The 13,270-nt window shown below is 35.6% G+C and overlaps 1 protein-coding gene across 3 annotated transcripts in view; it reads left to right on the top strand.

The window, feature by feature from the left end:
- LOC132143904 (serine/threonine-protein kinase N1-like) overlaps window positions 1–11,621 on the top strand; it is a 35,482-nt gene extending 23,861 nt beyond the window's left edge. For all 3 annotated transcript variants that reach the window (XM_059554527.1, XM_059554525.1, XM_059554528.1), the window contains exons 3-22: window positions 103–251; window positions 996–1,116; window positions 3,158–3,303; window positions 4,324–4,537; window positions 4,651–4,845; window positions 5,036–5,145; window positions 6,305–6,448; window positions 6,618–6,693; window positions 6,883–7,012; window positions 7,818–7,905; window positions 7,990–8,072; window positions 8,166–8,241; window positions 8,348–8,439; window positions 8,525–8,701; window positions 9,375–9,437; window positions 9,947–10,023; window positions 10,115–10,257; window positions 10,343–10,450; window positions 10,613–10,693; window positions 11,065–11,621. In XM_059554527.1, coding sequence (XP_059410510.1) covers window positions 103–251; window positions 996–1,116; window positions 3,158–3,303; window positions 4,324–4,537; window positions 4,651–4,845; window positions 5,036–5,145; window positions 6,305–6,448; window positions 6,618–6,693; window positions 6,883–7,012; window positions 7,818–7,905; window positions 7,990–8,072; window positions 8,166–8,241; window positions 8,348–8,439; window positions 8,525–8,701; window positions 9,375–9,437; window positions 9,947–10,023; window positions 10,115–10,257; window positions 10,343–10,450; window positions 10,613–10,693; window positions 11,065–11,268 — 2,477 coding nt within the window. In that variant the 3' untranslated portion in view covers window positions 11,269–11,621. The remainder of the gene's footprint in view (window positions 1–102; window positions 252–995; window positions 1,117–3,157; window positions 3,304–4,323; window positions 4,538–4,650; window positions 4,846–5,035; window positions 5,146–6,304; window positions 6,449–6,617; window positions 6,694–6,882; window positions 7,013–7,817; window positions 7,906–7,989; window positions 8,073–8,165; window positions 8,242–8,347; window positions 8,440–8,524; window positions 8,702–9,374; window positions 9,438–9,946; window positions 10,024–10,114; window positions 10,258–10,342; window positions 10,451–10,612; window positions 10,694–11,064) is intronic.
- Window positions 11,622–13,270: the final 1,649 nt, after the last annotated feature.

Genomic DNA, 13,270 nt, shown 5'->3' on the forward strand with positions numbered 1-13,270 from the left:
CCTGAAATATAATTAATTCATGTTTTCATATCAAAAACCCTGATTTTACACATTGCAAGTCCCATTCTTAAATCCCTCGGCTTTTTTACTTCTTATGCCTAGATGATGCTCCTCAGTCTCCGGGAGAAGAGGGCAGGTCTTCGGCGCATAAGCAGAGAATCGCTGCCCTGGAAAGGCAGTTAAACATCGAACTCAAAGTCAAACAGGGGGCAGAAAATATGATCCCCATATATGCCAACGGCTCCACTAAGGTATACACGTGCACACACACACAGGCTCTGTTCCAAAACTTGTGATCACTGTTGGTACGGTTTTGTTTTTTTGGTCTTTGAAAGAAGTCTTTTATGTTCAAGGTTCCATTTATTTGATGAAAAATACAGCAAAAATAATACTATTACTTTCTTATTATTATCAATGTTGAAAACAGTTGTGCTGCTTAATTGTTTGTGGAAACCCTAATATATTTATTCATGAGGCTTTGATAAATATGTGTATTTCAAAAGAAAAGCATTTATTACAAATAGGATTTGTTTATAACAATGCAAGACTTTACTGCCAGTTTAATGCATTCTTGCTGAATAGAAGTATTTATTTCTTTAAAAATGCAAATCTTACTGACCCCATACTTTTGAACAGTAGTGTACCTACAGAGGCATCACTGGTGTGCTCACTGTAAATGCAGTCAACTCAATTATGCTTCTTCCAAAATCAAAGGCAGCATCTCATATTCACGGTGAAGGCAATCCCACAATGCACTTTGGTGTTCTGGGAAGATGCTAGATGAGGCATTATTTTTCAAAATGTCATAGTCAAAATATTTTTTTTAATATTTGTGTGTGCTGTTTTTGAGTATAAGTGTATTGTATACTATACATAAGTGCAGCTTATGTAGGCAGCAAGGCAGCTCACTAGATTTCGGAACGGCGCCAGTCAGTCAAAAGATGTTTAGGCACTGTTGACTAACTACAATGGTGTGTGTTTGTGTGGGTTTTTAGGATAAGAAGATGTTGCAGACAGCTCAGCAGATGCTACAGGACAGCAAGACAAAGATTGACATCATTCGCATGCAGATCCGGAAAGCAGTGCAGGCCTACGAACACATCGATGATATTCAGGGTATGGCTGAGTGTGTGTTACTGCATTCTTGCTTTTAGAGTCTGATTTCATAGATGAGCATAACTAAACAGATCAATATCCACCTGAATCCCAGAAGACGAGTGGGGTGAGTTTTCAGGGTGTGGAGTGCACAGTGTTTATGCAATCTGGAGAACAGCACGCACACACACACACACACATACAAGCAGTGAGCGCAGGTCATACAGATCAATAAATGTGTGTGTTATTATGACCCCATTTGGCTTGGAGTGAACCAAACACACATAGACACAAACACAGAGTCAGGTAACTGATGACGGTCAGTTCCCACTCCAACTCTCCCATCTCCTTTGTGCTTCATATACACACTCACTCACTCACTCACACACACACACACACACACACACACACACACACACACACTTTTTGATTAACAGTTTACAGAAAAAAGCTATAATATTATAAAAACACAGAACAAAGAAATTCTAATAAATATAGATAAAGTATTTACTTACTTTTAAGCGGTTCATTTTCATGTAAAGCAAATGTATCCCAGTAAAAATTAAATAATCTGTTTAATAAGTACATTTCTGCAACAGTATGTAGTATAAATGTAATCACAGAACAAAATATTACTGTTTTAATAAATAAATGCATCCTTATTGCAAATGTGTGCATATATGTGCACTATATATAAATATACATTTAATTTAAAATAGAATTGAAAATGCTATTGCTGTAAAATGTAAAATTCTCTTGCATGATAATAAACAGAGAACAAACACACCTAAGCTTTACATGCTTTCGCAGTAATTACAGCTTATTATGTCATAATTCAGATAGACCAGAGAAAGTATCATATCATATGAAGGAAAAATGTTACAGGCAGCTTTAGTTAACACACATTATTTAATATGCCTGTATAAACACACACACACACACCTTCAATGTGTACATGTACACACACACACACACACTCACCGAGAGTGTGTTTCTGAAATTATGTTACTGCATTCGGCTTCATCCCTTATTAGGACACAAAAACCTCTGTAGTCGATCCTTCAATACTTCTCATGTTTTTTTCTGTGTCTCATTATAACTCTTTATAGGTCCACTCATTCAAGTGATATTTTCCCTCCAGCTCTGTCTTTTGTCATGTTTCTTCATTTGAAGCAGCTTTGTGCTGTATGGATAATTGATTTTACTGGGATAGTCCTAACACAGGCACTAGCTCACACACAAGTACACGCTCTTCTATTCTCAGCTAGGTTAAAAATATATGCAAATCTGGAAATAGTAAACAGACTGCAGTCTCAATTATGTTAGTTAGGACATTGAGAGAAATGTTTTAAACACTCACAATATTCCCTGCACTCAGGATCTTTTCGTTGATTGACTGGAATGCTTTGAACTGCTTGTATTTCAGACAGAACCAAACAGATGAAAATAAGTGTTTATATAAGACCCTAAACAGCATGTCAATGTTTTTGATGGTATGACAGAATAATATAACACCACAGCATCTTAATCTTTCAGTTTATAATCCGTAATAATCCTCTTATATCTAAAAGTCTGTAGCTGGCTGCATGTTAGACTGATCTACACTCCTCTTTCCTAGTTTTCATAAGTGTAGTAATTACTATATGGAAACTCACTGTCCTGATCCGAAATCATCCCTCATCCTCTTTAATGTCTGATAGATGCACACGACCTCATGTACTTTTATTGTATCTTAGACTTGATGTCTGTATGGGGTTCACATTGAGTTCAGTTTGGTTCATTAGGTTAATGGGTAGTTGACATTTCAAGCAATGACAGCAGTGTCCTGCGGTGTGAAATGCTTGTCTTTATCTTAAACATTTTAAACAGCTTGGAGTTTTTGTACTTAATATATACTCATTCTTTAATTCAAAAGGTGGCAGAGTTTGTCATTTGAATTCTGTATTTTGTGGATTCATCTTGAGATGATATTCGTCCTTGCTGGTATGAGGTTTTATGAGGTTTGAAATGGCTCTGATCCATTCAGGAGTGATATTGATTGTGTTTGTGTGTGTCTCTTCAGGAAAGCCTGACCCATGTGGTATGGAGCTACGGATTGAGGAGCTCAGACACCATTACCGCGTAGAGCACGCCGTCGCTGAGGGAGCGAAAAATGTCCTTAAACTTCTTGGAGCCAGTAAAGTACAGGACAAAAAGGCCATGTCAGAGGTATTATACTAATATCGTTTATTATACTCGTATCATTTGGGGTTAATAAGGTGGTTTTTTTTTTATTATTTAATCGAGCAAGGATGCATTCAGTTGATCAAAAGTGGCAGTAAAGACTCTGTTTCAAATAAATTCTGAATGTTCTATTCATCAAAGAATCCTGAAAAATTTATCAGTTTCCACACATTTTTTTACTAATTTTACTATTGATAATAATAAGCAATATTTTTTGAGCAAATCAGAATACTAAAATGATTTCTGGAGGATCATGTGACACTGAAGACTGGAGTAATGATGCCGAAAATCCAGCTTTGCATCACAGGAATAAATTATATTATAAAATATATTGAAAAATTCCACAATATTGCAGTTTTTCTATTTTTTTGAATATATAAAATAAATGCTTAATAAATTCTATACAATTAAATTGAATTTTAATAAATACTTTAAAAACATTAAAACATCTTACAGATCTCATTATACAGCATTATTATATTATATTATATTATATTATATTATATATTTTTTAAGAACTTAGAAATATTTTTATTCAGCAAGAATGAATTTAATTGATCAAAAGTTTAATTTATTCAACAAAAATATTAAATGGCAAAACTGATTTTAATATTGATAAAAATAAGTAAAATGTCAGCATATTAGCATATTAGAATGTCTGAAGGATCCAAAGTTTTGTATATCAAATACATTCTAATTCTGTTCAAATGAATTCTAAATTCTATATAATGAAATAAAAAATTAAGAAATTCTTTAAAAACCAAAAAATCTTACATACTCCATTTTGTCATTATATTATACAGAAACAATAGCTTTTATTTACATCTCAATTATGTAAACACTGCTTTTCCAGTTAAGTCAATAATTAAGTCTACTACAGCAAGTCAGTAAGTAATACTGATCATTATTGTAGTATCAACTATATACCGAAACACTGATACTTTTGATGCCCCTGCACTCTTTTTCTACATCATCCCTCATGTCTTCCTCTCTCGTCTTCTTCAGGCTCAGTGTCGTCTGAGTGAGTCGTCTCAGAGGTTGGATCTGCTGAGAGATTCACTAGATCGGCGATTAGCAGAACTTCCTGAGGATCATCCAAAAGCATCTGTTATTAAAGAAGAGCTGGCGTTAGCCTCCTCACCAGCGTTCAACTCTCGACACGGCGCCCCCTATGTGCACAACCAGTACAGCACACTCTCCAAACCCTCTCCCCTCACTGGTATTCACAAACATCTTTAACAACGATAAATCCGATAAGTCTGTTTCATTTAGTTTAATAGAAGTCATCAGGTACTTATTTTTCTGTTTTTATTTGTGTGTGTGTGTGCGTAGGCACTCTTCAGGTCACATTGCTGGGCTGTATGGGTGTGCTAGAGGTCGTTCCCGGACGTTCGCGCGGCAGTCCGGTAGTATTGCCATGTCACAGTCCGGGAGAAGGTCGGTCCTTTATGCGGAGTGGAAAAGGCCTGTACAGTCGCAGTGGCAGTGTTAGCGGAAAAAACCCCCCCAAAACAGATGAACTCTCCAGTGAGTGCGTGTGTGTGTGTTTGGAGGACTCATGGTGTGTTTAATCCTTGGTGATGTGTGAGTTTTGATATAAATGTGTGAAGATAGAACAGGATGTAGTGCATCTGAGCTTATTACACATTTGTTCTCAATTAAAAGATACATTTGTATTCATGTCTGTGTGTGTGTGTGTGTGTGTGTGCGCACGCAGCGGAGGTGAGCGCAGTACTGAAGCTGGATAACACAGTCGTGGGTCAAACGGCATGGAAGATGGTTGGAGAACAGGGCTGGGATCAGACCTTCACCGTAGAGCTGGAGCGAGTGAGTTAATAGTTAATAGTAGATTTACACAAATTAAAAGTTCAGCGTCTGTTTCATTAATTAAAGCTCCAGGCAATAAGATGTAATTATAATTACAATATCAAAATCCATTGGCTGTGTAACATCAGTGACTTTACTGCTGGAACATCTCAAATAACTCTTACACAAGCATGCTATTCTTATCTAGGGAAAAAAAAGAAGATTGCACATGCAGAATGATTAACAGCCATAATATATATATTCCGTATAGTTATTTGATAAATGTAACAACGCTGAAATGCTGATGAAATGTTTAAACAATGAAACTATTTAAAGTAGTTTTCTGCAACTGAAATCAAGCTCAATTAAAATCAATTCAATATTTGATTTAAAAAAAAACTAAACCTAGAAAAATATAAATTTTACCTTGACATCTAAATGAAATTAATAGTATAAGTATTAATTTACTAAAATGAAACGTCAATAAATACAGCTAAACTGATACATATAAACTAATAGTAATAATGAGAAAAGAACATAACAAAATTACAAAAACGTAAATGGAAACTAAAAATATAAACTCAAAAGCTATTTTAAAATATGAATATGAGAATATGAATAATATTGAAAAGCTGATCAAATGTAAATGCATAACTTCAGTGCAGAGCAAAAATCTGCCAAATTTTGTCCACCTTCATATAAATCAATGTATAAATCATTTGGCAAAAATCTGCCAAATCTGCCTGGTTTATACATCACCTGAAATCTAAGCAAATACGCGTTCCATTGATTTATGGTTTGTTAGGATCAGACAATATTTGGCCGAGATACATATATTAGAAAATCTGGAATCTGAGGGTTCAAAGAAATCTAAATACTAAGAAAATCACCTTTGAAGTTGTCCAAATGAATCAAAAATTAAGTTTCGATATATTTTTGGTTGTAAATGTACAAAATATCTTCATGGAACATGATCTTTATTTAATATCCTAATGCTTTTTCGCATAAAAGAAAAATATAATACTATAATTTTGACCCATACAATGTTTTTTTGGCTATTGCTAAAAATATACCCCAGCGTCTCAAGCCTGGTTTTGTGCTCCAGTTTCACAAATGTAATGCTAAAAAAACAGCACCATCTCTGGTACTGATATTGATCATTGTGTCTTTATGTGTGCAGTCCAGAGAGATGGAGATCGCAGTGTACTGGAGAGATTACCGATCTCTGTGTGCGCTGAAATTTCTCAAGTTGGAGGATTTCCTGGACAACCAGAAACACAGAGTACAACTAGAGCTAGAGCCACAGGGACTGCTGCTGGCAGAGGTACACACACATGTGCACTCAAAAATAGGTTTTATCCCACCCCCAAAAAAGATTGTGCCTCAGTGCTTTGTTTAGTTACTTTATAAATGCACCCAATCCAAAGAGATGTATTAAACTGGCCAGCAATGAAATATGTGCGTGACATATGTGAACCATCTGGCTGCCTTAGGTTACCTTCTTTAACCCCGTGATCGACCGGGTTCCTCGCCTAAAACGGCAGAAGAAAGTTTTCTCAAAACAACAGGGTAAGAGACAATGTTTTCTCTATTTACAATAAATGCAAGAATCTGTCGATTCATTTATCCAGATTCACTTCAAATTGAGCTGAATGTAATTTCATGCTGACTTCAATCTCTGACATGTGACTTGAATGGCGTTGAGCTCCATCTAGTGGTCAGAGGTCAAACAGTGTGTATGTTTGTGGTCACATGCAGGAAAAGCCTTCTTGCGAGCTCGGCAGATGAACGTTGATATCGGCACATGGGTGAGGTTACTGAGGAATGCCATACCAACCGTCAACAACACAGGAACCTACAGCCCTCACGCACACACTGTACAGACCGGGTAAAGAACACACAAATACAGACATTGTACATGTGTATTCATAGATATGTAAAAATTATTCAGACAAAGGATCTTCTGCTGAGCACATACGATCTACCCAAATTTGTCCAATTCACCAAAATAAATGCTTTTTAGATAAACATTAGTATTGTCGTTTTACCGTTGTTCTGTAAAACAATAATAGTAATAATAATAATAATTAAGTACTCCTTTTTATTTTAGATAAAGATTTAATATTATGGTAAAATTTCTTTATTGGTTTTGATTAATTTATATCATTTTATAAACTAAATAATGAATTTTATAATAAAAATAATTATTATTTAAACAAAGTACGTGTGTGTTCACAGATATGTAGAAATAATTAGAAGGATCACCAACTGAGCATTTACAGTCTTCCCAAATTTGTCCAATTCTTAATAAATGCTTTGAAGATGAATATTACTATTGTAATCTTACTGTTGTCCTGTAAAACAACAACAACAATAATTATTATTATAATAATTAAATACTTTTTATTTTACAGTACTTAGAAAGGTTTTATTACTATAGTAATATTTCTTCACTGGTTTGTGTAATTTATACAGTTTAATACAATAAAATAAATAAGGATGATAATAATAATAATAATAATAATTTGTTGTTGTTGTATAGTCAAATTGAATGGGTTCCATAAATGCAACAGTGTAAATTTTTTTTTTTTTAAAGATTTACTTTTATTATGTTGGAAAGAATTACCCGGATAATGTATATTTTCATTTTTGCTTTTATTTATGCTTTAAATCAGCAAATGTTTGTGTTGCAGGGAGATATCGGTGGAGAAGTTGAGTTTAGACTATGAGTCACCGATGAAGGTGGACATTCGTCGAGATGTGCCGGATACAAGCACTCCAGTGAGAGACTCTCTATAACTCCTCCTCTTTCTCTTTAACCCCGCCCTTCTGTAACTCCTCCCCTCTCTCTGCTGCTTGGCACAGGAACGGCCGCCGGCCACTGAACCCGTCTCTGCTCCGGACCTCACCACACCTGAACGCCAAATCAGAACACCTTCACTGAGCAGGTAGACTCAAACACACGATATGAAGATCCCCAGGTATATCGGCGTCTTTATAGTGCTTTCTAAGTATGTGTGTGTTTGTTTGTGTGTGTGCAGTAAACAGAAGAAGACTCCTTTGAGCCTGCAGGATTTCCGACTAATAGCTGTTCTTGGCAGAGGCCATTTTGGAAAGGTAGTCTTCATCCTCCCCGGCCTTCAATCTTTTCTTTTATCCTACAGCTTCTTTCTTCTTAGCTTTAAATCTGGAATTTTCATCATATCATATCCGTGTCTGTCAGGTGCTGTTGACGGAATACAAGAAGTCAGGCAATATGTACGCCATTAAAGCCTTGAAGAAAGGAGACATTGTGGCCAGAGATGAAGTAGAAAGGTAAACAAAATAGCTTTATGTTGTTTTTATTTTATTTTCATGAAATGTTTCAATTTTTTCTCATTTCTCACTGTTTTTCCCTCAGTTTGATGTGTGAGAAGCGCATTTTCGAGACGGTGAACAGTGCGCAGCACCCCTTCCTCGTGAACCTGTTTGCGTGTTTCCAGACCCCAGAACATGTGTGTTTTGTCATGGAGTACACGGCAGGTGGTGATCTAATGATGCACATACACGCAGACGTCTTCACCGAGCCACGAGCTGTGTATGTACACCATTTTGTCCTTTTTTTATTTTATTTTTGAAAGAATCGAAAATACAGTAAAAACAGTAATGTGTGAATTACAGTGTTGTGAATTATTACTACAATTTAAAGTGACTTATTTTCTATTTTAATTTATTAAAATGTTTTTTATTCCTGTGATGTTAAAATTAAATTTTCAGCCTCATTAATCCAGTCTTCAGTGTCACATGATCCTTCAGAAATCTGTTATGCTAATTTGGTGCTAAGAAAACATTCCTAATTGTTATGAAACAGTTCTGAACCAAAACGGTTTTGATGCTTAATATTTTTGTGGAAACCATGATACATTTTAAACATTTAGAATTCCTTGAGGAAAATAAAGTTATTTACTTGAAATATAATTATTTTGTAACATTTTAAGTGTCTGTCTCTTTTGATCCATCAGCAAAAAATGCTAAAATAAATTGCAGTAATAAAAAAAAAACTCTTACTGAACGTAAACGTTTGAACGGTAGTGTACGTATATTGCGGTGACAAAGAGCTTAAAACATTTGTTTATTAATTACTTTAAAGAATTTGTTGTGTGATATTTAGGTTAAGGGTAGGAAGATAAAGTAAAAATATGTATATATAAAAAAAAGAAAATGTACACTTTTTTGTCGACTATTTTAATTTGTGTTTGTGTGTGTTTCAGGTTTTATGCTGCTTGTGTAGTTTTAGGGCTTCAGTTTTTACATGACAACAAGATTGTGTACCGGTGAGTATGCAAACAATTGTCATTATTTTACAAAAGCACGTTTTTTTGTTATTGTGAGTGCACACAAATAAATGTAGAGTCTTTACAGATTTGAAAAATGTATTACTCTTATCTGTATGACCAGAAAATATGGAGTATTTTTAGTGCAAGTGAACACACCGACACCTCCATCTTTCCTGCAGTGAGCTACTATTCAGCTTTCACACTCCACACAGACACTTCAACAGCGCACATTTCTCAAGGTTAACATTAGATTGAGTGTCCGTGTGACGTTGCAGCTACTTACATATTTCAGATGATAAGTCTTTGAAGTCGATGAATGATAGGCAAGCGTTTGGATGTCCTCCCTGATGTACTGTATTACACATAGACCAGCCCTTAACGATCTGGGTGACTTCGCCTGAATGAAATTTTGGTCAGCCAAGCTTCTTAACGATTAGTCGACTATTAGGAGGCAGCCCTAGATGTTTTAAATACATATTGCATGTATTATTGTGTTTGTCCACCAGAGATCTTAAATTGGACAACTTGCTGCTTGACACAGAGGGTTACGTGAAGATCGCCGACTTTGGATTGTGTAAAGAAGGTAATGACTCTTCCTTTTCTCTCTCTTTCACATACTTTTGATTGTGCTTGATATAGTTAGGAGCATTTGTCTGTTTTTGTCTCTCTCTCAGGGATGGGTTTTGGGGACCGGACCAGTACGTTCTGTGGGACTCCAGAGTTTCTGGCTCCAGAGGTTCTAACAGACACGTCGTACACGCGGGCCGTGGACTGGTGGGGACTCGGAGTGCTTATATACGAGATGTTGGTGGGAGAGGTGAGAAATTTGAGCATTTTCATTTGAAATGTTTGAAACCCTCTTAAGGTTTTGGCATCTGTCTGATCTAAAACTGTCTTTCTAGTCTCCGTTTCCAGGTGATGATGAAGAGGAGGTTTTTGACAGCATAGTGAATGATGAAGTTCGTTATCCACGGTTCCTTTCCTCAGAGGCCATTGGCATCATGAGGAGGGTAGATATCTCAAACTGATTTTCGGAGCCTACCTACATTCCATTTATTCAGCTGGTGCAGCAGACAAGTCCTGCTAAATGTCTTTCCCACACGATTTGCTGCATATGATTTTGTCAAAATGAACTGTGGATAAATTGAAATTTTACGTATTATTTTAAACAGTTACTAAGGAGAAATCCAGAAAGACGACTGGGTTCCAGTGAGAAGGATGCAGAGGATGTAAAGAAACAGCCTTTCTTTAGGGTAAGAGAGATCTTTAGTTTAAGAAGCACTAATAAAATGTGAAACATTAATCATTTAAGATGTAGTATTAAACAAATCTCTTTTTCAAAAAGAATCTGATGAGGGTCCCAAATGGGGGTTCATCAGTCAATGAAAAGCGTATTATCAATTCTATATTAAATAAAAAATAAATAAATGGGACTGCATTCGTGATATAGTTTAGTGTAATTATGAAATTAAAAGCTGCAATTTAATTAAATAACTAACGGGGTGTGTTTCAGAGTCAAATCAAATAATTGTTTTTTTTTACAGTACAATTGCATTTTACAATGGCATAAATTCTAACATAACTAAATAAAATATATGCTCATACATCTACTTTCACTTTTCAGAATATGGACTGGGAGGCTCTTCTCCTCCGTAAACTCCCTCCTCCCTTCCTTCCGACTATCGGAAACAAAGAAGACGTCAGCAACTTCGACGAGGAATTCACAACAGAAGCGCCGGCCCTCACGCCGCCTCGTGAACCCCGGGTGCTCTCGCGCAAGGATCAGGACAGCTTCCGTGATTTTGACTATGTCTCTGACCTCTGCTGAGAGCATCTTCACTGTGATAGTGCGGTAGAGAGACCTTTCTGCTCCGCGACGACGAAGATGTTTCGTGTGAATTATGAATGTGCTGGACCTGTGAACACTGTGATGGAAGAAAGAGGAGGCCAAAAAACTGTTAACCAGCAGGTTTAAAGGTGCATTTGATCATTTTTTGCGCTTCAACTCACCTAGTGGTTTGGATAAAGCATCAGACTAAAGTAGTCAGTTACTGATGCAATCATAGAAACGCATTTTCACAGTCAGCCATGAGTCATTTATTCAGCTAATAAAAGTGTCCAATAAATAACAAGTGTGTTACTGAAAGGAGTGAGCAGCTTTCGCCTGGTCATGTGATCTCAAAATAGCCCTCTACATGTAGAATAATACAGGCTACTGATATGAATAGAGTCTTCATCTCATGTGAATGGTCATACTTTTAAAATCTACTTAGAAGTACTGTCTATTTCTTTAGGGCTAAAACAGTTTATATATATATATATATATATAAAGAAAAAAATGATTGAGTGCACCGGTAAACTTTTTGGTTTGTCTCCAAGTGTCATTTATACTTTTGAAAAATGCGCTTTGTCTTAATAAAGGTAATGTTTAGGTAAATTTTAAAACTTGAAACAAATCAATAAAGGTCACACAGAAGCATCTTAGTGAACTTTTGTAAAAGATACAACCAAGAGCCTGTTGGGAAATGCATTTCTGTGTTTCTTCTCATATTTAAGGAAAAATGATCTTTGATGACCACACAGGACCACCTTCCGTTTCTCATATGGTGTCCATTCAAACAGGAATAAATTCCCTAAGGAACTGGTTTAAGAGACGCTTTTCTGTAGACGCTGTGACGTTAGATGAATGCAGAATTATTGATTTAGGCTTGAACATTAATGAATGTGTACATCCTCTTGGAGTTCTCGGTGGTTAAGGAGTTAAATCATCTTTAGACTTGTTCATCCTGGGTATTTCTCATACATTCTCAAGCCCTTCACCTCTTACATGTTATATGTGAATATCAAGCATATTGAAATATAGTAGAGCAGTCCTTTTTGAAGACAGCTTGGTCTCCATTCATTAAGTGCACTTTTAGTATTGTAACCTTAATGAATTTTTACAAAAACAAACCTTGTATGTAAAGTTGGTTTGAAGAAAAAATGCCTTAATATTGTTCCTGTCTGCCCTGGTGTTTGTTCTTACTGTTTGTGGTTTTACTTCAGCGAGGGAAACAAATGGCTAGAAAATGTAATCTTGGTTAGCTACAATCATTAAACAGAAAGAGTGTGTTTGTTGATAATTTTCACAAGGTCCAATCATTGATTTTGTTTGCCAATGAACGTACATCTGCGTACATTTTTTTTACAGTTGTTGGATGATAAAATAAATCTGTGCAAAAGGGTATAAAACCACTTGTTTAAAGACTCGAAGGCCTCAAATATTAGATGCTTTTTCTCTAATTTTAAACATGCTTTTAAATAGATATATGTTTTCACACAATAAATATGTTATATAGAAAATGGTATCCATTTAGGTTAGTCATTACACAAATGAAATAGCAACTGGTGACTGTTATGTGTTAGTTCTGGTTTCACACACTTTACCTCAGAGCTGTTTTGAAGCTTTTGAAACATCATGTTGTGCAGTTTTTTATTAGAAAGTTTGTACGAACAGCACACTATGACTTCTGTTACTTGCAAGGAGCAGACTAATAAATTGTTTTTAAGCATTTGATTACACAAACACACACACATAAAAAAGCTCATACTCTCACACACACTGTGAATAGCAAAATTGCTAAAAATATACATAAAATATTTGTAAATTAAAGACTTATGTATCATGAAACGACAAAACTTTTCCTCCTTTTTTTTCCTCAAATGATAAATTGTCTGCGGACTAATGCATGTCCTGTACCATTATACAATTCATCAACATTGTATTTATAAAGCTGTTGTTGAGATGACCACGTGTGTGTTTTGTGGTGTTGTCTATACATTTTTACAGA

This window comes from Carassius carassius, chromosome 7 (assembly GCF_963082965.1).
Source record: "Carassius carassius chromosome 7, fCarCar2.1, whole genome shotgun sequence".
Taxonomy (NCBI): domain Eukaryota; kingdom Metazoa; phylum Chordata; class Actinopteri; order Cypriniformes; family Cyprinidae; genus Carassius; species Carassius carassius.